General features: G+C 38.4%; 1 protein-coding gene across 4 annotated transcripts in view; it reads right to left on the bottom strand.

Moving 5' to 3' along the window:
- Nucleotides 1–25,504, bottom strand: part of C2CD3 (C2 domain containing 3 centriole elongation regulator) — a 159,325-nt gene that overhangs the window by 81,825 nt on the left and 51,996 nt on the right. For all 4 annotated transcript variants that reach the window (XM_057507226.1, XM_057507225.1, XM_057507227.1 and 1 more), the window contains 3 exons: nucleotides 9,649–9,796; nucleotides 6,373–6,524; nucleotides 5,553–5,762 (listed from right to left, as the gene is read on the bottom strand). In XM_057507226.1, the coding sequence (XP_057363209.1) occupies nucleotides 5,553–5,762; nucleotides 6,373–6,524; nucleotides 9,649–9,796 (510 nt within the window). The remainder of the gene's footprint in view (nucleotides 1–5,552; nucleotides 5,763–6,372; nucleotides 6,525–9,648; nucleotides 9,797–25,504) is intronic.

The raw sequence follows: 25,504 nt of genomic DNA, 5'->3' as shown, positions 1-25,504 counted from the left end.
TTATAATAGCTCAACAAGCGAGTTAAGTTAGACAGTAAGATAGTAAAGAAGCTAACCCTAAACCTTTGGTAACCACAAACTTAAAGCCTGCAATGGCAATAAATTCATACCTTTCAATAATCACCCTAAATGTAAATGGACTGAATGCACCAATCAAAAGACACAGAGTAATAGAATGGATAAAAAAGCAAGATCCATCCATATGCTGCTTACAAGAGACTCACCTCAAACCCAAAGACGCGCACAGACTTAAAGTCAAGGGATGGAAAAAGATATTTCAAGCAAACAACAGAGAGAAGAAAGCAGGTGTTGCAATTCTGGTATCAGACAAAACAGACTTCAAAATAAAGAAAGTAACAAAAGACAAAGAAGGACATTACATAATGATAAAGGGCTCAGTCCATCAAGAGGATATAACCATTATAAATATATATGCACCCAATACAGGAGCACCAACATACCTGAAACAAATATTAACAGAACTAAAGGAGGAAATAGAATGCAATGCATTCATTCTAGGAGACTTCAACACACCACTCACTCCAAAGGACAGATCCACCAGACAGAAAATAAGTAAGGACACAGAGGCACTGAACAACACACTAGAACAGATGGACCTAATAGACATCTACAGAACTCTACATCCAAAAGCAACAGGATACACGTTCTTCTCAAGTGCACATGGAACATTCTCCAGAATAGACCACATACTAGGCCACAAAAAGAGCCTCAGTAAATTCCAAAAGATTGAAATCCTACCAACCAACTTTTCAGACCACAAAGGCATTAAACTAGAAATAAACTGTTCAAAGAAAGCAAAAAGGCTCACAAACACATGGAGGCTAAACAACACGCTCCTAAATAATCAATGGATCAATGACCAAATCAAAATGGAGATCCAGCAATATATGGAAACAAATGACAACAACAACACTAAGCCCCAACTTCTGTGGGACGCAGCAAAAGCAGTCTTAAGAGGAAAGTATATAGCACTCCAAGCATATTTAAAAAAGGAAGAGCAATCCCAAATGAACGGTCTAATGTCACAACTATCAAAATTGGAAAAAGAAGAACAAATGAGGCCTAAGGTCAGCAGAAGGAGGGACATAATAAAGATCAGAGAAGAAATAAATAAAATTGAGAAGAATAAAACAATAGCAAAAATCAATGAAACCAAGAGCTGGTTCTTTGAGAAAATAAACAAAATAGATAAGCCTCTAGCCAGACTTATTAAGAGGAAAAGAGAGTCAACACAAATCAACAGTATCAGAAATGAGAAAGGAAAAATCACAACAGATCCCAAAGAAATACAAAGAATTATTAGAGACTACTATGAAAACCTATATGCTAACAAGCTGGGAAACCTAGGAGAAATGGACAACTTCCTAGAAAAATACAACCTTCCAAGACTGACCCAAAAAGAAACAGAAAATCTAAACAGACCAATAACCAGCAACGAAATTGAAGCGGTAATCAAAAAACTACCAAAGAACAAAACCCCCGGGCCAGATGGATTTACCTCGGAATTTTATCAGACATACAGGGAAGACATAATACCCATTCTCCTTAAAGTTTTCCAAGAAATAGAAGAGGAGGGGATACTCCCAAACTCATTCTATGAAGCTAACATCACCCTAATACCAAAACCAGGCAAAGACACCACCAAAAAACAAAACTACAGACCAATATCCCTGATGAATGTAGACGCAAAAATACTCAACAAAATTTTAGCAAACCGAATTCAAAAATACATCAAAACCATCGTACACCATGACCAAGTGGGATTCATCCCAGGGATGCAAGGATGGCACAACATTCGAAAGTCCATCAATATCATCCACCACATCAACAAAAAGAAAGACAAAAACCACATGATCATCTCCATAGATGCTGAAAAAGCATTTGACAAAGTTCAACATCCATTCATGATAAAAACTCTCAGCAAAATGGGAACAGAGGGCAAGTACCTCAACATAATAAAGGCCATCTATGAAAAACCCACAGCCAACATTATATTGAATAGCGAGAAGCTGAAAGCATTTCCGCTGAGATCGGGAACTAGACAGGGATGCCCACTCTCCCCACTGTTATTTAACATTGTACTAGAGGTCCTAGCCACGGCAATCAGACAAAACAAAAAAATACAAGGAATCCAGATTGGCAAAGAAGAAGTCAAACGGTCACTATTTGCAGATGACATGATACTGTACACAAAAAACCCTAAAGACTCCACCCCAGAACTACTAGAACTGATATCGGAATACAGCAAAGTTGCAGGATACAAAATCAACACACAGAAATCTGTGGCTTTCCTATATACCAACAATGAACCAACAGAAAGAGAAATCAGGAAAACAACTCCATTCACAATTGCATCAAAAAAAATAAAATACCTAGGAATAAACCTAACCAAAGAAGTGAAAGACTTATATTCTGAAAACTACAAGTCACTCTTAAAAGAAATTAAAGGGGACACTAACAGATGGAAACGCATCCCATGCTCATGGCTAGGAAGAATTAATATCGTCAAAATGGCCATCCTGCCCAAAGCAATATACAGATTTGATGCAATCCCTATGAAACTACCAGCAACATTCTTCAATGAACTGGAACAAATAATTCAAAAATTCATATGGAACCACCAAAGACCCCGAATAGCCAAAGCAATCCTGAGAAAGAAGAATAAAGTAGGGGGGATCTCACTCCCCAACTTCAAGCTCTATTATAAAGCCATAGTAATCAAGACAATTTGGTACTGGCACAAGAACAGAGCCACAGACCAATGGAACAGACTAGACAATCCAGACATTAACTCAGACATATATGGTCAATTAATATTTGATAAAGGAGCCATGGACATACAATGGCGAAATGACAGTCTCTTCAACAGATGGTGCTGGCAAAACTGGACAGCTACATGTAGGAGAATGAAACTGGACCATCGTCTAACCCCATATACAAAAGTAAACTCAAAATGGATCAAAGACCTGAATGTAAGTCATGAAACCATTAAACTCTTGGAAGAAAACATAGGCACAAACCTCTTAGACATAAACATGAGTGACCTCTTTTTGAACGTATCTCCCCGGGCAAGGAAAACAACAGCAAAAATGAACAAGTGGGACTATATTAAGCTGAAAAGCTTCTGTACAGCAAAAGACACCATCAATAGAACAAAAAGGAACCCTACAGTATGGGAGAATATCTTTGAAAATGACACATCCGATAAAGGCTTGACGTCCAGAATATATAAAGAGCTCACACGCCTCAACAAACAAAAAACAAATATCCCAATTAAAAAATGGGCAAAGGAACTGAACAGACGGTTCTCCAAAAAAGAAATACAGATGGCCAACAGACACATGAAAAGATGCTCCACATCGCTAATTATCAGAGAAATGCAAATTAAAACTACAATGAGGTATCACCTCACACCAGTAAGGATGGCTGCCATCCAAAAGACAAACAACAACAAATGTTGGCGAGGCTGTGGAGAAAGGGGAACCCTCCTACACTGCTGGTGGGAATGTAAACTTGTTCAACCATTGTGGAAAGCAGTATGGAGGTACATCAAAATGCTCAAAACAGACTTACCATTTGACCCAGGAATTGCACTCCTAGGAATTTACCCTAAGAATGCAGCAATCAAGTATGAGAAAGACAGATGCACCCCTATGTTTATCGCAGCACTATTTACAATAGCCAAGAATTGGAAGCAACCTAAATGTCCATCAATAGATGAATGGATAAAGAAGATGTGGTACATATACACAATGGAATACTACTCAGCCATAAGAAAAGGGCAAATCCAACCATTTGCAGCAACATGGATGGAGCTGGAGGGTATTTTGCTCAGTGAAACAAGCCAAGCAGAGAAAGAGAAATACCAAATGATTTCACTCATCTGTGGAATATAAGAACAAAGGAAAAACTGAAGGAACAAAACAGCAGCAGAATCACAGAACTCAAGAATGGACTAACAGGTACCAAAGGGAAAGGGACTGGGGAGGATGGGTGGGTAGGGAGGGATAAGGGGGGGAGAAGTAGGGGGGTATTAAGATTAGCATCCATAGCGGGGTGGGAGAAAGGGGAGGGCTGTACAACACAGAGAAGACAAGTAGTGATTCTACAACAGGTTGCTACGCTGATGGACAGTGACTGTAAAGGAGTATATAGGGGGGACCTGGTATAGGGGAGAGCCTAGTAAACAAAGTATTCGTCATGTAAGTGTAGATTAATGATTAAAAAAAAAAAATGCAGTTCCTATGTGGTGACCTCTAATGAGTTCTACACAATGATATAAAGGACATATAAAAGTGTAGGCAAAGGGTCTGTTTGTGTTTATACAGAGGATCAAAGCCTAATTGGGCTACCCCGAAAATGAACTAAGATACGATATGAAAAAGAACTTCCAACATCAGCACTCTCGGGAAGACTCATGCCAGAAGATGATCATCAAAAAACCCCAACAAAGATCCACGCGCTGCTACAGCTGTAGATGCACTCATCCCACCAGTTCCTGGACTTGCCATGGGAATGAAGGAGATATCTAAGCTGGCCTGTGCATACAGTAAAACAACAAATTTGACTGGATCTATACTGTTGGAACTCAACCAAGAATTAGGAGAAGTGCAAATTGTAGCGCTCCAAAATCTTACAACTACAGACTATTTACTGTTAAAAGAACATATGGGATGTGAACAGTGCCCAGGAATGGGTTGTTTTAATTTGTCTGATTTTTCTCAAACTATTCAAATTCAGTTAGATAATAACCATCATATCATTGATAAGTTTTCACAAATGCCTAGGGTGCCTAACTGGTTTTCTTGGTTTCACTGGAGATGGCTGGTAATTACAGGTATGCTTTGGTTATGTAACTATACTCCTATTATGTTAATGTGTGTGCGCAATTTAAGTAGTAGCTTAAAATCTATACATGCTGAAGTTACTCTACAAGAAGATATGTCAAAGAAATAATCAATCTTCCCATGTTTTCTCCCGCCTGCTACTTCTATAGCTTTTCTTCTTCCTTCCTAATTACAACGAATTCTTAAATAAAATTCGTGCCTCATATCAAAAAAAAAAAAAAATTATCTATTTATTTATTATTGAGACATTATTAACATATAACATTATATTAGTTTCATAATGATTTGGTGTTTGTATATATTATGAAATGATCACCACAATGTCTAGTTACTCCCCATACCCACAAACAGTTATAAATTTTCCACATCACTTTTAACATCTACTTTGGCCCCTACAGCCATATATTACAGGCAGCCATGAAGTGTTTTCTCTCCTGCTGACTGCTAAGGTATGCAAGAACAGAGCCTGGGTTTTAGTTTTCTTTATTTTCATACTTACCTAGTGTAGTGCTTGGGCCTAGTGAGAGATTCAATACATTTTTGTTGATTGAATCATGCACATGAAAGCACTTTTCAAGTCATAAAGTGTCACACAATTATTTATTTATCTATGAATTATTATTATTATTATCAGACATACCTTCCATAAATGTCAAATTTAGCTTTCCCCTGTTAGAGACATACCGCTTTTTTGTTGCTGTCAGTTTAGGGGGTCTCCCAGGAAAGCTTTTTTTGCCAGGGGTCATCTGAGGACTCTCTGGGGGAACTGCCATTGTTTCAATGATGATTCTGACAGAATGTGTTCTACTCAGAAGGGCCAGTCTATCCACACTTAGTGTCACAGTTTGGGCATCTTCTGGAGTTTCTGGTAACATCTGTTGTTGAACCAAATTGCTGAAAGGAGTTCATACAGACAGTAAGGCAGATGGCCAGGGGCCCAACATGAAATGATCTACTTTGCACAGGCAAGAGGAAGAGAGGAAGGGCAGTAAGCATCTTAATGAACAAGTTATCAAGTATTGAGAAATGGCTTTAATCATCAGAATTCTGGTCCTCATCTACAGTAAAAAAATTTTCAAAAAATGTAAAAATATTCTTATAATCAAAAGGTTTATCTCCACACAAAGTATAGAAACTGGTGCTATAAAATGAGATTTTCTACAAGCAATACAGACTTTGCTTCAGTTACCTACTGCTTTAATAAAACTACCATCCATCACTTTTTCTTTATTCCTTTTCATTTGCTTTCTTTACCCATATTGTCTATGTAAGTATAATATAGCATACATACAACCTAGAATTCTCCTTTCTCCCTTAACCATTTTATTGTATCCATCTTTTCAAGTTACTATATTTTAAAGGATTGCAATACTTAGTAAGTTACTGTAATTTACTTAAGAGTTTGATTGTGTTGCACAAATGCAGGTCTTTCACGTTAGGAGATCTTATGAAAATAATCTTCCTTTGCTTTCACCTCTACGCAAGCACTGAAAGGAAGGCTCACCTATTTTTCTTGCCTGATGCCCTCTTTTTCAACTTAGAATCATTTGACTCCAGAGCCTTAGGAGACCTAGCAAGAGCTTTTGGCTGGTTCATTTTTTTAGAAGGGACAATATCATCTTCACTGAAGAAATCACTGATGCTGGTATCAGATTTCTGAGGGAGGAAGAAACAAAAAGAGAGCCACTGAAGGGTGACTGCTTCAAGGATAGTGGTAACGAAAACATTTCTCTAAAAGTAAATTCTATACACATATCATTTTCTTCAAGAAGTAATACGCACCAGGAAAATAATTCCATGTTTCTCCTGTTTATACAAAAATCTGAAGTTCACAAAAATAACCTACAAGCTCAGTTCAAAGTAAATAAATGAAAAGAGATTATTTTTTCAAATTCTCAATAATAATCACCACCACTATTTATTGACTGCCTACTATGTATCTAATACTATGGTGCTGCATGTATATTTCTAAAACTCATTCCTATAAGGGGCCCTTATCTCAATTTTTACAAGTGAAAAAATGAAAGCTGAGAAGTTGGGCATTTATGATTCACAGCTAAAAGTAGTAAAGGCAGATTCTGATCTTCCTGAGTTCCAAAGCCTGTATTTCTACCACAGTTTGAGGCAGAATGACTGGTAAAATGTCACCTAACTATATGGATGAGAAGACTGCTTTTTTCACCACTCCATACTACTATTGATTCATTATGCTTTTAATTTTGCTAAGATGAACTATTTATTATGTTACAAACTTCCTTAAAGGGGGAGCCAGCTGCTAAGCCCCCTATAATTTTTATTTTGAGAAAAGGCAGCTACCACAATTGACTGATCAGCCCTTTCTATCACAAGATGGAAAAGAAAGAGAAGATAGTGTTACAGTTATTTGGCTCCAAATTTTTAAAGAGCTTGCTAATATAAATGCAGGAGACCAATCGAAAGTAATTTTATTAACTCTGACTCCCTTTTTTCAGCATCTCAGGGCATCTGATTTGTTGACCTGTGATAATGTAACAAATTAATAAATAAGCATGAACAGATGTCCTACGAAGCAATACAATTTCATCAAAGGCAAAATTACAAAACTGTTTGCTCTAGGTTTATCTTTATAAGTGGCAGCTTTTAAAAATGGTTATTGACAAGGCATTCAAAATCTAGACAGGTCCATAGCCTGAAGGAAATTAAACATAAGCAAGGTTGCTGAAAGACTGAGAATTTCAGGAACCAAAAAACAAGGTCATAACGCTCAATTTCTAAGCTGTGGATGTTGTTCAACATTAAAAACATAAAACACTGACCCTGGGAACATGAGCATTCTAATTCCTTGGTCTTCTCATTGCCACATGGCCAATTGGTTCACTCTTTCTTCCAGTCAACAAACATTTTCTAAAATTGTTTTGTTCAAATAGTATATGGGATTACTTAGTGTCATTTACATGTTCATTTCTTCACTAAGTGTTCACTGCATACTCAGTATCTGTCAGGCCTTTACTGTACTGGTAATAAAAAGATAACGAAGACATGTTACTGTTGTGAGGAACTGTACCATACAACATGATAAGAGCTATAAGAGAGGTATGTGCAAGAGACTGTGGACATGGGAGCAACAAAATCTGCTTGGAGGGGTCTGTGATGGTTTCTTCATAGAGGTGATGAGTTGATTTTTAAAGAATGAAAAGAAGTTTAACAGATATATAAGCCCATTTCAACATTCAAAGTAGAAGGATCAGTATGAGTAAAAAATATGGATAGAAAAAGAGCTAGAGTGTTTGAGGAGTGGTGAGGCAATAGGTATGACTGGATTCGCTAGTGGGTATAGGACAAAATGGGGATGAGGTTGGGGGACTAAGTATGAGATTCTAATGCCATGCTCAAGGATTATGAATGGGGTGGTCTAGTGGGAAAAACAGGCTTTTTGCCAGATAGACTAGGGTAAGAACTCTAGTTCTTTCACTTAATTATTAGTATTAATGTCTTTAGCTTTTATTTCATGATATATAAAAGAGATAACAGTTATGTCATGGGACTAATAAAAGAATTAAATTAAAGAATACATTTAAAACATCTGGTACAGTACTCAATAAATAACATAACATGTAAATGTTTGACAAACAGAAAATACATAAAGTTCCCTTTCCTTTTCATCCTATAGATAAAATAGAATTGATGATTTTTAAGGTAGGAAGTCATGAAACCCTAACAATTCATAATGTATTTTAAACCCATCTCTTCCTTTCCAATCCTATTGCTTCTACTCTCATTCAGGCTCGCTTTCTCACACCTCCAGTAACCCAGGGGCTTCTTATCTGCTTCCAGTTATTCTCCCCTCAGTTGGCCCTCTACATTACTGCCAGATTAGCATTTCTAAAACACTATTTTGATCATGACATTTCCTCCTGACTTGACATTTAAAGGCTTTCACAGACTGGCTGCAATGTGCTAGCCTGCCTAATATTGACAATTTCTTTTTCACATGAATTCTCACCCAGTTAAATTAGATCCCTTGCAGTGCACAAATTGCTTCTTTAGACACGGCATTCTTTCCATTCCCACTTCATATCCTTTCTCTGTTTCTCTAAACACTAGCTTTCAAGTCTAGTTAAAACCTCTTATTCCTCATGATGCTCTTCCTGACAATCTTATGTAAAATTTCTCCCTGCTTCCTCTAAACCCTGGTAGCTCTCACTGTCTTACCAATGAGCTGGTATAAACCACCTTGTATTTATCTTTTCTGACCTGGAGAAATGGAAAATCAGGAACATGACAGTATACTTCATAAATATAAATGATTACTTGTTAAACAGGCATTGTACTTATTGCTTATTGATTCTGGAAGATGCTAAACCAATGAATAGAACATATGGCTTGATATAAGAAAGAACGTGGAAAATACTAGAACTGAATAAAAGAGAATGTGCTGTCTTAGGGGTCTGTAGTGGTATTTGTCATCTGTGAGTAGAGATGTTTCTGGAATATTTTGAAGAGATACCAGTCAAGGGTGGTTCTGAGAGTATATCTGTATTAGCCCTTCCTTAGATGAGCTCTAATATTAATTAAGACCATTAGGCTTTGGACTCATGTAAACTTGAATTCGAATTTTGACCTGAACACTTACTTGCTATGTGTCCTTAGACAAATACTTATTGGCCTATCTCCCCAGCTATAAAATGAAGTATATGAACTGGATAGCTTTTTGTCTGGCAGGTGGTAATATGCGTGTACCTACTAATATTATTAATACACTTATTCTCCAATTCCTAAAGCTTCAGATTCAATGACTTACAGGTGCTGTGTAAAATAAGCTCTCCAGGAGACTCTGGTCATAGTGAGGGTCATTCGGTTCACTGCTGCAGTACACATCACTCCCTGGAGATGGGGAATCTGGAGGAGAGCCCAGTCCATCCCAGTAATGACCTTGGGATAATTCCACACTGCAGACAAAAGAAAAACAAAAGAGAAAGACTTTAAAAGAAGTTTAGCTAAGTTGTTCGTTTTTAAGGGAAAAATTTCTAAAGTTCTAAACACACAAGAGGACATGTTAAACAGAAAACTAACACTGAACAGAAGACTATCTAATGTTTTCATATTATATTTCCCCTCCTCTTGGATGTCAAAAGCTAGTATTAAAAAAAGTACACCAATGACACTGACTGTGATCTCATTCATTTATTTAACAAACATCTTACTGGGTACTTATTATGTGCCAGGCATAGTATTAGGTCCTGAATGAAACAGAGATGACTAAGCTAACTTACTTTACTCTTATGCTGCTTATGGGCTAGCAGGAAGGAGAAAAGATAAAAAATAACTGTAATGAGTTAGATGTTACATGTTGTTTTTGTGAAGAATGGCTAATTCATAAATATGCCTTCCTCCATTAAGTAAAAATTTGTATATTTAAGGGTTAATTATGGCAAGATTAGTTCTATGTGGGACACAGAAATGAATAAAACAGACCCACTATTTAGAGTTTGTAAACTAATAAGGAAGCACACAAGGACATGTATATTTCATTCATTTTTGTTTCTCCTATAGTAACTAGCACTTAATGACCATTTGTTAATAAACTTGCTGAATACTTAATGAACATGTTATTAATAAAAAAATGCAACAGTTATTATACTTATTATGTGCCAGGCACTGTGCTAGAAATTTCAATTATTCTTTCAACTTTGCTTCCTTTTCAAGCTAGCTACTATACTTTTTTCCCCTTCTTTAATTTCTCAGAAAATAGTAATAATTACTACCTTCAAATTAGATCATGTTCCTACATTTATTGGAACAAACAGATGCTCAATAAATGTTCCTTTCCTTAATCTATAGCAGAGTTTCTCAACCTTAGAACTCTGACATGGTGGGTCAGATAATTCTGTCAATGGGAGCTATTCAGTGTACTTTGGATCCCTGGACTCTACTCACAAGATGCCAGCAGCACTCCCCCAGTATTAACAACCCCAAATGATTTCAGACATTACCAAGTATCCTGTGGGGCGGGGTGGGGGTAAGGGAGAACTGCCCCCCTCATTAGAGAACAATTGATCTGTAGTAGTCTCTCTCTCAAAGGTCAGAGCAACTACTTAATTGCCAAAACCAAACCAACAACTTCCTAGTCCACATGGTTCTCTGCAGCTTCTCAGCACTATTCCTTTTTGAAGATTTACTTACTGATTTTCTTCACAACTCTCATTTGCCACTTAGGGCTTCCCTCCTACTTAGTTGCCTGAACCCCCTGCTCTCTCCCCCACACCCTTAAAATTGAAAAGATTTCCACTGTTCTGTATAATGGTCATCTACTTTTTCTTTTTTTCAAATTAACATTTCTTTGAATTCAACTTTATTTTGGATTCCATATATAAGAGATCCATGCAGTATTTGCATTTGCCTGGCATAATTTACTTAGCATAATGCCCTTCAGGTTTATCTGTGCTGTCACAAATGGCAGAATATCCTTCTTCCTTAAAGCTGAATAATATTCCATTGTATACATAAACATCACATTTTCTTGATCCATTCATTCACTGATGAACACTTAGGTGGTTTCTATAAACTGGCTACTATGAATACCACTGCCATGAACATGGGAGTACAGATATTTCTTCCACATAACCATGCCATTTCCTTTGGATTTATACCCAGAAGTAGGGTTGTTGAATCATATGGTAGTTCCATTTTTAATTTCCTGATGAGCCCCATATTGTTTTCCATAGTGGTGGTACCAGTTTACAGTCCCACTACTGTACAAGGGTTCTCTTTTTCTCCAAATTCTCACCACATCTCTTGTCTTTTTGATAATATACATCCAAAGGTTGTGAGATGATATCTCATTGTGGTTTCATTTGCATTTCCCTGATGATTAGTGGTGTTGAGCACTTTTTATGTGCCAGTTGGCCATCTGTATGTTTTCTTTTGATGTCACAACCTGCAACTTTTTGTTCTGCTACATTGTGTTCTATTAAGATACTATAGTACATTTTCTAAAAATTTTATTTTGGTATCATTAATCTACAATTACATGAAGAACATTACGTTTACTAGGCTACCCCCTTCACCAAGCGCCCACATAAACCCCATTACAGTCACTGTCCATCAGCGTAATAAGATGCTGTAGAGTCACTACTTGTCCTCTCTGTGTTTTACAGCCATCCCTGTGCCTTCCTGCACATTATACATGCTAATCATAATGCCCCCTTCCCCCCCCGCATTGTCACTACCTTCCCACCCATCCCCCCCAGTCCCTTTCCCTTTGGTAACTATTAGTCCATTCTTGGGTTCAGTGATTCTGCTGCTGTTTTGTTCCTTGAGTTTTTTCATTGTTCTTATACTCCACAGATGAGTGAAATCATTTGGTACTTGTCTTTCTCTGCCTGGCTTATTTCACTGAGCATAATACCCTCTAGCTCCATCCATGTCATTGCAAATGGTAGGATTTGTTTTCTTCTTATGGCTGAATAGTATTCCCTTGTGTATATGTACCACATCTTCTTTATCCATCCATTTACTGATGGACACTTAGGTTGCTTCCATTTCTTGGCTACTGTAAATAGTGCTGCAATAAACATAGGTGTGCATCTGTCTGCTTCAAACTGGGCTGCTGTATTCTTAGGGTAAATTCCTAGAAGTGGAATTCCTGGGTCAAATGGTATTTCTATTTTGAGCTTTCTGAGGAACCTCCATATTGCTTTCCACAATGGTTGAACTAATTTACATTCCCACCAGCAGTGTAGGAGGGTTCCCCTTTCTCCACAACCTCGCCAACATTTGTTTTTGTTTGTCTTTTGGATGATGGCGATCCTTACTGGTGTGAGGTGATATCTCATTGTGGTTTTAATTTGCATTTCTCTGATGACTAGCTAGGTGGAGCATCTTTTCATGTGTCTCGGAAATCTGAATTTCTTCTTTGGAGAAGTGTCTGTTCAGCTCCTCTGCCCATTTTTTAATTGGATTATTTGCTTTTTGTTTGTTGAGGTGTGTGAGCTCTTTCTGTATTTTGGATGTCAACCCTTTATTGGATCTGTCATATATGAATATATTCTCCCATACTGTAGGATGCCTTTTTGTTCTATTGATGGTGTCCTTTGCTGTACAGAAGCCTTTCAGCTTGATATAGTCCCACTTGTTCATTTTTGCTTTTGTTTCCCTTGCCTGGGGAGATACGTTCATGAAGAAGTCGCTTATGTTTATGTCTAAGAGATTTTTGCCTATGTTTTTTTCTAAGAGTTTTATGGTTTCATGACTTACATTCAGGTCTTTGATCCATTTCGAATTTACTTTTTTTTTTTTTTTTTTTTAGATAATTATTTTTTATTGAAGGGTAGTTGACACACAGTATTACATTACATTAGTTTCAGGTGTACAACACAGTGATTCAACATTTATATACATGATAATTCTAAGTACCAGCTATCACCATACCAAGTTGTTACAATATTTTGACTATATTCCTTATGCTATACATTACATCCCGGTTGCTTATTTATTTTACAATTGGAAGTGTGTACTTTTTCTTGGTTGTTGTTGTTAGGGCATCTCTCATTTTTATTGATCAAATGGTTGTTAACAACAATAAAATTCTGTATAGGGGAGTCAATGCTCAATGCACAATCATTAATCCACCCCAAGCCTAATTTTCGTCAGTCTCCAATCTTCTGAAGCATAACGAACAAGTTCTTACATGGAGAACAAATTCTTACATAGTGAATAAGTTACATGGTGAACAGTACAAGGGCAGTCATCACAGAAACTTTTGGTTTTGCTCATGCATTATGAACTATAAACAGTCAGTTCAAATATGAATACACATTTGATTTTTATACTTGATTTATATGTGGATACCACATTTCTCTCTTTATTATTTTTAATAAGATGCTGAAGTGGTAGGTAGATACAACATAAAGGTAGAAAACATAGTTTAGTGTTGTAAGAGAGCAAATGTATATGATCAGGTGTGTGCCTGTAGACTATGTGTTAATCCAAGCTAGACAAGGGCAATAAAACATCCACATATGCAGAAGATTTCTCTCAGAACAGGGGGGGTGAGGTTCTAAGCCTCACCTCTGTTGATCCCCAATTTCTCACCTGATGACCCCCCAGCGACTGTGCCTGTCTTAGGTTGTTCCTCCCTTGAGGAATCTTACCCGTCTCTGGCTAACCAGTCATCTTCCGGGGCCACACAGGGAAATGTTAAGTTGGTAAGTGAGAGAGAAGCCTTATTGTTTGAAATGGTTAGCTTTTTATTTCTTTGCATATTTATGCCCTGTGGCTTCTATGCCCAGCATTTGTCTTGAGGTATCTTTACCACTTGGAGGAGTTATGATACTCGGTAAATTTGATATGAGGCACGAATTCTATTTAAGGGTTGTAATTAGGAAGGAAGAAGAAAAGCTATAGAAGTAGCAGGCGGGAGAAAACATGGGAAGATTGATTATTTCTTTGACATATCTTCTTGTAGAGTAACTTCAGCATGTATATATTTTAAGCTACTACTTAAATTGCGCACACACATTAACATAATAGGAGTATAGTTACATAACCAAAGCATACCTGTAATTACCAGCCATCTCCAGTGAAACCAAGAAAACCAGTTAGGCACCCTAGGCATTTGTGAAAACTTATCAATGATATGATGGTTATTATCTAACTGAATTTGAATAGTTTGAGAAAAATCAGACAAATTAAAACAACCCATTCCTGGGCACTGTTCACATCCCATATGTTCTTTTAACAGTAAATAGTCTGTAGTTGTAAGATTTTGGAGCGCTACAATTTGCACTTCTCCTAATTCTTGGTTGAGTTCCAACAGTATAGATCCAGTCAAATTTGTTGTTTTACTGTATGCACAGGCCAGCTTAGATATCTCCTTCATTCCCATGGCAAGTCCAGGAGCTGGTGGGATGAGTGCATCTACAGCTGTAGCAGTGCGTGGATCTTTGTTGGGGTTTTTTGATGATCATCTTCTGGCATGAGTCTTCCCGAGAGTGCTGATGTTGGAAGTTCTCTTTCATATCGTTTCTTAGTTCATTTTCGGGGTAGCCAAATTAGGCTTTGATCCTCTGTATAAACACAAACAGACCCTTTGCCTACACTTTTATATGTCCTTTATATTATTGTGTAGAACTCATTAGAGGTCACCACATAGGAACTGCATTTTTTTTTTTTTAATCATTAATCTACACTTACATGACGAATACTTACGAATACTTTGTTTACTAGGCTCTCCCCTATACCAGGTCCCCCCTATATACTCCTTTACAGTCACTGTCCATCAGCGTAGCAACCTGTTGTAGAATCACTACTTGTCTTCTCTGTGTTGTACAGCCCTCCCCTTTCTCCCACCCCGCTATGGATGCTAATCTTAATACCCCCCTACTTCTCCCCCCCTTATCCCTCCCTACCCACCCATCCTCCCCAGTCCCTTTCCCTTTGGTACCTGTTAGTCCATTCTTGAGTTCTGTGATTCTGCTGCTGTTTTGTTCCTTCAGTTTTTCCTTTGTTCTTATATTCCACAGATGAGTGAAATCATTTGGTATTTCTCTTTCTCTGCTTGGCTTGTTTCACTGAGCAAAATACCCTCCAGCTCCATCCATGTTGCTGCAAATGGTTGGATTTGCCCTTTTCTTATGGCTGAGTAGTATTCCATTGTGTATATGTACCACATCTTCTTTATCCATTCATCTATCGATGGACATTTAGGTTGCTTCCAATTCTTGGCTATTGTAAATAGTGCTGCGATAAACATAGGGGTGCACTGATCTTTCTCATACTTGATTGCTGCATTCTTAGGGTAAATTCCTAGGAGTGCAATTCCTGGGTCAAATGGTAAGTCTGTTTTGAGCATTTTGATGTACCTCCATACTGCTTTCCACAATGGTTGAACAAGTTTACATTCCCACCAGCAGTGTAGGAGGGTTCCCCTTTCTCCACAGCCTCGCCAACATTTGTTGTTGTTTGTCTTTTGGATGGCAGCCATCCTTACTGGTGTGAGGTGATACCTCATTGTAGTTTTAATTTGCATTTCTCTGATAATTAGCGATGTGGAGCATCTTTTCATGTGTCTGTTGGCCATCTGTATTTCTTTTTTGGAGAACCGTCTGTTCAGTTCCTTTGCCCATTTTTTAATTGGGTTATTTGTTTTTTGTTTGTTGAGGCGTGTGAGCTCTTTATATATTCTGGACGTCAAGCCTTTATCGGATGTGTCATTTTCAAATATATTCTCCCATACTGTAGGGTTTCTTTTTGTTCTATTGATGGTGTCTTTTGCTGTACAGAAGCTTTTCAGCTTAATATAGTCCCACTTGTTCATTTTTGCTGTTGTTTTCCTTGCCCGGGGAGATATGTTCAAGAAGAGGTCACTCATGTTTATGTCTAAGAGGTTTGTGCCTATGTTTTCTTCCAAGAGTTTAATGGTTTCATGACTTACATTCAGGTCTTTGATCCATTTTGAGTTTACTTTTGTATATGGGGTTAGACGATGGTCCAGTTTCATTCTCCTACATGTAGCTGTCCAGTTTTGCCAGCACCATCTGTTGAAGAGACTGTCATTTCGCCATTGTATGTCCATGGCTCCTTTATCAAATATTAATTGACCATATATGTCTGAGTTAATGTCTGGATTCTCTAGTCTGTTCCATTGGTCTGTGGCTCTGTTCTTGTGCCAGTACCAAATTGTCTTGATTACTATGGCTTTATAATAGAGCTTGAAGTTGGGGAGTGAGATCCCCCCTACTTTATTCTTCTTTCTCAGGATTGCTTTGGCTATTCGGGGTCTTTGGTGGTTCCATATGAATTTTTGAATTATTTGATCCAGTTCATTGAAGAATGTTGCTGGTAGTTTCATAGGGATTGCATCAAATCTGTATATTGCTTTGGGCAGGATGGCCATTTTGACGATATTAATTCTTCCTAGCCATGAGCATGGGATGCGTTTCCATCTGTTAGTGTCCCCTTTAATTTCTTTTAAGAGTGACTTGTAGTTTTCAGAATATAAGTCTTTCACTTCTTTGGTTAGGTTTATTCCTAGGTATTTTATTTTTTTTGATGCAATTGTGAATGGAGTTGTTTTCCTGATTTCTCTTTCTGTTGGTTCATTGTTGGTATATAGGAAAGCCACAGATTTCTGTGTGTTGATTTTGTATCCTGCAACTTTGCTGTATTCCGATATCAGTTCTAGTAGTTCTGGGGTGGAGTCTTTAGGGTTTTTTATGTACAGTATCATGTCATCTGCAAATAGTGACAGTTTGACTTCTTCTTTGCCAATCTGGATTCCTTGTATTTTTTTGTTTTGTCTGATTGCCGTGGCTAGGACCTCTAGTACAATGTTAAATAACAGTGGGGAGAGTGGGCATCCCTGTCTAGTTCCCGATCTCAGCGGAAATGCTTTCAGCTTCTCGCTATTCAATATAATGTTGGCTGTGGGTTTTTCATAGATGGCCTTTATTATGTTGAGGTACTTGCCCTCTATTCCCATTTTGCTGAGAGTTTTTATCATGAATGGATGTTGAACTTTGTCAAATGCTTTTTCAGCATCTATGGAGATGATCATGTGGTTTTTGTCTTTCTTTTTGTTGATGTGGTGGATGATATTGATGGACTTTCGAATGTTGTGCCATCCTTGCATCCCTGGGATGAATCCCACTTGGTCATGGTGTACGATGGTTTTGATGTATTTTTGAATTCGGTTTGCTAAAATTTTGTTGAGTATTTTTGCGTCTACGTTCATCAGGGATATTGGTCTATAGTTTTCTTTTTTGGTGGTGTCTTTGCCTGGTTTTGGTATTAGGGTGATGTTAGCTTCATAGAATGAGTTTGGGAGTATCCCCTCCTCTTCTATTTCTTGGAAAACTTTAAGGAGAATGGGTATTATGTCTTCCCTGTATGTCTGATAAAATTCCGAGGTAAATCCATCTGGCCCGGGGGTTTTGTTCTTTGGTAGTTTTTTGATTACCGCTTCAATTTCGTTGCTGGTAATTGGTCTGTTTAGATTTTCTGTTTCTTTTTGGGTCAGTCTTGGAAGGTTGTATTTTTCTAGGAAGTTGTCCATTTCTCCTAGGTTTCCCAGCTTGTTAGCATATAGGTTTTCATAGTAGTCTCTAATAATTCTTTGTATTTCTGCGGGATCTGTTGTGATTTTTCCTTTCTCATTTCTGATACTGTTGATTTGTGTTGACTCTCTTTTCCTCTTAATAAGTCTGGCTAGAGGCTTATCTATTTTGTTTATTTTCTCGAAGAACCAGCTCTTGGTTTCATTGATTTTTGCTATTGTTTTATTCTTCTCAATTTTATTTATTTCTTCTCTGATCTTTATTATGTCCCTCCTTCTGCTGACCTTAGGCCTCATTATTTCTTCTTTTTCCAATTTTGATAGTTGTGACATTAGACCGTTCATTTGGGATTGCTCTTCCTTTTTTAAATATGCTTGGAGTGCTATATACTTTCCTCTTAAGACTGCTTTTGCTGCGTCCCACAGAAGTTGGGGCTTAGTGTTGTTGTTGTCATTTGTTTCCATATATTGCTGGATCTCCATTTTGATTTGGTCATTGATCCATTGATTATTTAGGAGCGTGTTGTTTAGCCTCCATGTGTTTGTGAGCCTTTTTGCTTTCTTTGAACAGTTTATTTCTAGTTTAATGCCTTTGTGGTCTGAAAAGTTGGTTGGTAGGATTTCAATCTTTTGGAATTTACTGAGGCTCTTTTTGTGTCCTAGTATGTGGTCTATTCTGGAGAATGTTCCATGTGCACTTGAGAAGAACGTGTATCCTGTTGCTTTTGGATGTAGAGTTCTGTAGATGTCTATTAGGTCCATCTGTTCTAGTGTGTTGTTCAGTGCCTCTGTGTCCTTACTTATTTTCTGTCTGGTGGATCTGTCCTTTGGAGTGAGTGGTGTGTTGAAGTCTCCTAGAATGAATGCATTGCATTCTATTTCCTCCTTTAGTTCTGTTAATATTTGTTTCAGGTATGTTGGTGCTCCTGTATTGGGTGCATATATATTTATAATGGTTATATCCTCTTGATGGACTGAGCCCTTTATCATTATGTAATGTCCTTCTTTGTCTTTTTTTACTTTCTTTATTTTGAAGTCTGTTTTGTCTGATACCAGAATTGCAACACCTGCTTTCTTCTCTCTGTTGTTTGCTTGAAATATCTTTTTCCATCCCTTGACTTTAAGTCTGTGCGCGTCTTTGGGTTTGAGGTGAGTCTCTTGTAAGCAGCATATGGATGGATCTTGCTTTTTTATCCATTCTATTACTCTGTGTCTTTTGATTGGTGCATTCAGTCCATTTACATTTAGGGTGATTATTGAAAGGTATGAATTTATTGCCATTGCAGGCTTTAAGTTTGTGGTTACCAAAGGTTTAGGGTTAGCTTCTTTACTATCTTACTGTCTAACTTAACTCGCTTGTTGAGCTATTGTAAATGCGGTCTGATGATTCTTTATTTCTCTCCCTTCTTATTCCTCCTCCTCCCTTCTTCATATGTTGGGTGTTTTGTTGTGTGCTCTTTTTAGGAGTGCTCCCATCTAGAGCAGTCCCTGTAGGATGCCCTGTAGAGGTGGTTTGTGGGAGGCAAATTCCCTCAACTTTTGCTTGTCTGGGAATTGTTTAATCCCTCCTTCATATTTAAATGATATTCGTGCTGGATACAGTAGTCTTGGTTCGAGGCCCTTCTGTTTCATTGCATTAAGTATATCATGCCATTCTCTTCTGGCCTGTAGGGTTTCTGTTGAGAAGTCTGATGATAGCCTGATGGGTTTTCCTTTGTAGGTAACCTTTTTTTTCTCTCTGGCTGCTTGTAATACTTTGTCCTTGTCTTTGATCTTTGCCATTTTAATTATTATGTGTCTTGGTGTTGCCCTCCTTGGATCCCTTGTCATGGGAGTTCTGTGTACCTCTGTGGTCTGAGAGGCCATTTCTTCCCCTAGTTTGGGGAAATTTTCAGCAATTATTTCTTCAAAGACATTTTCTATCCCCTTTTCTCTCTCTACTTCTTCTGGAATGCCTATGATTCTTAAATTATTTCTTTTATATTGATCACTCAGCTCTCTTAAAATTCTTTCATTCCTGGAGATCCTTTTATCTCTCTCTGCATCAGCTTCTCTGCGTTCCTGTTCTCTGTTTTCTAGTCCATTAATGGTCTCTTGCATCTCGTCCATTCTGTTTTGAAGTCCTTCCAGAGCTTGTTTTATTTCTGAATTCTCCTTCCTTAGTTCTTGCATATTTCTCTGCAAGTCCATCAGCATGGTTATGACTTTTGTTTTGAATTCTTTTTCAGGTAGACTGGCTAAATCTATCTCCCCAGATTCCTTCTCAGGGGAAGATGTAGCAGATGCCGAAGCTGTCTGGGTTAGTCTTGTCTGAATCATATTTTTTTGCCTTTTCATGTTGACAGGTGCTATTGACTGTCAGCTGGGAGGGCCAAAATTTTCACTTACTACTGGCCTTTCTTTACTGGGGCAACTGCGACCCCTAGTGGCTTGTGTTGGGTAATTGCGTGTAGAGTGGGTCTTTGTGTCTTGCCTGGCCGGAAGGGAGAAATTTCCCTTTCTGTGGGCGGAATTTGTCTCAGGCTGCTTCTCTGCTTTCGCAGCGCCCGGTGGGGTGATGGATGGGGGGGCTGCTTGACTGTTTGCCTCCGTGAGGGGTCTCAGAGCTGTTGCCCAGGGGCTTAGTGCACCCGGTTTTCCCTGTAATTTCCAGCTGCTGTACTGTGACCTGGGTTGTTTCCGTCAAGCTGTTAAGTCCCTGTCCCTTTAAGACTTTCAAAAAAGCCCCCGCTTTTCTTTGTCACAGGGGCATCAGCTTCAGCACCCGCTCTGAGGTCTACCCCCTGTTCTCCCAGTATCCAGGGCCCCCTGGGCATATACTGTGTCTGAGCTCTGGCCCGGATGGCTGGGGCTGGGTGCTCGGCAGTCCTGGGCTCCGTCTCCCTCCCGCTCTGCCTATTGTTCTCCCGCCGGGAGCTGGGGGGAGGGGCGCTCGGGTCCCGCCGGGCCGGGGCTTGTATCTTACCCCTTTCACCAGTCGCTGGGTTCTCGCTGGTGTAGCTGCAGTCTGGCCACTGTCCTGCGTCTTCTGGTCTCTCTTTTAGGGCTAGTTGTGTTTGTTGTATTTTCAAAAGTATATATGTTTTTGGGAGGAGATTCCCACTGTCCTACTCACTCCGCCATGTTGGCTCCGCCCTCGAATTTACTTTTGTGTATGGGGTTAGACAGTGGTCCAGTTTCATTCTCTTACATGTAGATGTCCAGTTTTGCCAACACCAACTGTTGAAGAGACTGTCATTTCCCCATTGTTATGTCCATGGCTCCTTTATCATACATTAATTGATCATATATGTTTGGGTTAATGTCTGGAGTCTCTACTCTGTTCCACTGGTCTGTGACTCTGTTCTTGTGCCAGTACCAAATTGTCTTGATTACTGTGGCTTTGTGGTAGAGATTGAAGTTGGGGAGCGAGATTCCCCCCCACTTTATTCTTCCTTCTCAGGATTGCTTTGGCTATTCAGGGTCTTAGGTGGTTCCATATGAATTTTAGAACTATTTGTTCCAGTTTGTTGAAGAATGCTGTTGGTAATTTGATAGGGATTGCATTGAATCTGTAGATTGCTTTGGGCAGGATGGCCATTTTGACAATATTAATTCTTCCTATACACGAGCATGGGATGATTTTCCATTTGTTAGTGTCCTCTTTAATTTCTCTTAAGAGTGTCTTACAGTTTTCCGGGTATAGGTCTTTCACTTCCTTGGTTAGGTTTATTCCTAGGTATTTTATACTTTTTGATGCAATTGTGAATGGAATTGTTGTCCTGATTTCTCTATTAGTTCTTTGTTAGTCTATAGGAAAGCCACAGATTTCTGTGTATTAATTTTGTATTCTGCAACTTTGCTGAATTCTGATATTAGTTCTAGTAGTTTTGGAGTGGAGTCTTTAGGGTTTTTTATGTACAATATCATGTCATCTGCAAATAGTGACATTTTGACTTCTTCTTTACTAATTTGGACTACTTGTATTTCTTTGTTTTGTCTATGTTGAATAACAGTGGGGAGAGTGGGCATTCCTGTCTTGTTCCTGATCTTAGAGGAAAAGCTTTCAGCTGCTCACTGTTCAGTACGATGTTGGCTATGGGTTTATCACATATGGCCTTTATTATGTTGAGGTACTTGCCCTCTATACCTATTTTGTTGAGAGTTTTTATCACAAATGGATGTTGAATTTTGTCGAATGCTTTTTCAGCGTCCAAGGAGATGATCATGTGATTTTTGTCCATCTTTTTGTTTATGTGATGGATGATGTTGATGGATTTTCTAATGTTGTACCATCCTTGCATCCCTGGGATGAATACCATTTGGTCGTGCTGTATGATCCTCTTGATGTATTTTTGAATTCGTTTTGCTAATATTTTGTTGAGTATTTTTGCATCTATGTTCATCAGGGATATTGGTCTGTAATTTTCCTTTTTGGTGGGGTCTTTGCCTGTTTTTGGTATTAGGATGATGCTGGCTTCATAGAATGAGTTTGGGAGTATTCGCCCCTCTTCTATGTTTTGGAAAACTTTAAGGAGAACGTGTATTATGTCTTCTCTGTATGTGTGATAAAATTCTGCGGTAAATCCATCTGGCCCAGGGGTTTTGCTCTTGAGTAGTCTTTTGATTACCACTTCAATTTCGTTACTGGTAATTGGTCTGTTTAGATTTTCTGTTTCTTCCTTGGTCAGTCTTGGAAGGTTGTATTTTTCTAGGAAGTTGTCCGTTTCTTCTAGGTTATCCAGTTTGTTAGCATATAGTTTTTCATAGTATTCTCTAATAATTCTTTGTATTTCTGTGGGGTCCATTTGGTTTTTCCTTTCTCATTTCTGATTCTGTTGTGTGCTGATTCTCTTTTTCTCTTAATAAGTCTGGCTAGAGGCTTATCTATTTTGTTTATTTTCTCAAAGAACCAGCTCTTGGTTTCATTGATTTTTTTTTCTACTGTTTTATTTTTCTCAATTTTATTTATTTCTTCTCTGATCTTTATTATGAACCTCCTTCTCCTGACTTTAGGCCTCATTTGTTCTTCTTTTACCAATTTTGATAATTGTGACTTTATACTATTCATTTGGGATTGTTCTTCCTTCTTTAAATATGCCTGGATTGCTATATACTTTCCTCTTAAGACTGCTTTTGCTGCGTCCCACAGAAATTGGGGCTTTGCATTGTTGTTGTCATTTGTTTTCATATATTGCTGGATCTCCATTTTAATTTGGTCATTGATCCATTGATTATTTAGGAGCATGTTGTTAAGGCTCCATGTGTTTGTGAGCCTTCTTGCTTTCTTTGTACAATTTATTTCTAGTTTTATACCTTTGTGGTCTGAAAAATTGGTTGGTAGAATTTCAATCTTGAATTTACTGAGGCTCTTTTTGTGGCCTAGTATGTGGTCTATTCTGGAGAATGTTCCATGTGCACTTGAGAAGAATGTGTATCCCGCTGCTTTTGGATGTAGAGTTCTATAGGTGTCTATTAGGTCCATCTGTTCTAGTGAGTTGTTCAGTGCCTCTGTGTCCTTACTTATTTTCTGTCTGGTGGATCTGTCCTTTGCAGTGAGTGGTGTGTTGAAGTCTCCTAAAATGAATGCACTGCATTCTATTTCCTCCTTTAATTCTGTTAGGAGGTGCGCTCGGGTCCCGCCGGGCTACAGCTTGTACCTTACCCCCTTCGTGAGGCACTGGGTTCTTGCAGGTGTAGATGTAGCCCGGCTGTTGTACTGTACCTTCTGGTCTCTCTTTTAGGAATAGTTGTATTTGTTGTATTTCCAAAAATATGTATGGCTTTGGGAGGAGATTTCTGCTGCCCTACTCAGGTCGCCATCTTGGTTGGCTCCTCCCTTCTACAGTATATCTTAATAGTTTTGTATTCATATCTTCATACTAGATTTGTAAGTGGTTATTACTTACCACCATTAGAATATTAAGAGTATTCTGAGTTTATATACCTAACTTTATGAGTAATACTTTCTTATGTTTTCCTGTTACTAATTAGCTTTTGATCCAGCTTGAAGAACTCCCTTTAACATTTCCTGTAAGGTTGGACTAGTAGTGATGAACTCCTTCAGCCTTTGTTTGCCTGGAAAATTCTTGCTTTCTCTTTCAATTCTGAAGGACAACTCTACCAAATCTTCCTGGTTTGTAGTTCTTTTTCCTTTCAGCACATTCAATATACCATCCCACTCCTGGCCTGCAAGGTTTCTGCTGAAAAATCTACATATAGTCTTATGGAGATTCTTTTGTCTGCAACAAGTTGCTTTTCCTTTGCTGCTTTTAAGATTCTCTCCTTGTAACTTTTGACAATTCAATTATAAATTATATTCATGTGGGTTTTCTTTGATTCATCTTAATTCTTGGAGCTCTCTGGGTTACCTGGATCTGGATGTCTGTTTCTTTCCCTTATAGAAATTTTTAGCCATTATTATTATTATTATTATTATTTTTAGATAATTATTTTTTATTGAAGGGTAGTTGACACACAGTATTACATTAGTTTCAGGTGTACAACACAGTGATTCAACATTTATATACATGATAATTCTAGGTACCAGCTATCACCATACCAAGTTGTTACGATATTTTGACTATATTCCTTATACTATACATTACATCCTGGTTACTTATTTATTTTACAATTGGAAGTGTGTATATGTATATATATATATATATATATATTTTTTTTTGTGTGTGTGTGTGTGTGTGTGTGTGTGTGTGAGGGCATCTCTCATATTTATTGATCAAATGGTTGTTAACAATAAAATTCTCTATAGGGGGTCAATGCTCAATGCACAATCATTAACATTATTTTTTTAATAAGGTTTTTGCCTCTTTCTCTCTCTCTTTCTTCTGGGACCCCTGTAATGTGTATATTGGTCCATTTGTTGGTTTCCCTCACTGATCAGACCAGCCCAAGCTCTTCATTGCTGCCAAAGCTTTTGTGATTGTCCAAGCCTCTTTCTTTGTTCTTACTGGCTCCCAGTAGTTGAGGGTGTGCCAAGACCTATTACTGTTCTGTGGGTAAAATTGCAGTATTTCCAGAATGTCTCGCCTGGCCTTAGTGCATCTCTATACCAACAGGTGTTTCTAAGACGTGGAGAGAAGTAGTCCATCTCCATATCGATAGGTTATTACAAGGAGGAGCAAGGGCATATCTGGACTGGAGAAGTTGGGTGGGGTCCCTTTTCTGCAGCCGGTTCACGAGAGACATGGCCGAGCAGAAATGGATGACTGCTTGTAAGCAATAAATGGGTTTCTCCCACTTTATTTCTCCCTTTGATTGATTTTGGCTTCAAAGGTAATTTGCCCCAGGCTGGGAATATATTTCACCCCCTGGAGTTACATGTTCCCAAGGGGAGGAACACAGTCAGTACCTAGATGCAGGCTTCTTAGAAGCTGGACCCTCAAGCAGAAGCTGGAAAATTATGTAGTTAAGCCCCTTCCAGGGATAAATTGGGAGATGGGCATTTTTGCCTGCTTCCTCTGAGCTGGGTCCAGGTGTATAGCTACAGGGGTAGGGGTGGGGGTGCTCCTGCACTTGTTAAGAACTGTTTGCTGTGGGACTGATATATGCAAGCTCCATTCGTTATTAGAGCTAGATGATCCAGGGGCCCATTCCTCAGGTGGCT

This window comes from Manis pentadactyla, chromosome 9 (genome assembly GCF_030020395.1).
Source record: "Manis pentadactyla isolate mManPen7 chromosome 9, mManPen7.hap1, whole genome shotgun sequence".
NCBI lineage: Eukaryota > Metazoa > Chordata > Mammalia > Pholidota > Manidae > Manis > Manis pentadactyla.
Note: the sequence above shows the minus strand (reverse complement) of the source record. Positions and strands in the feature narration are given on the sequence as shown.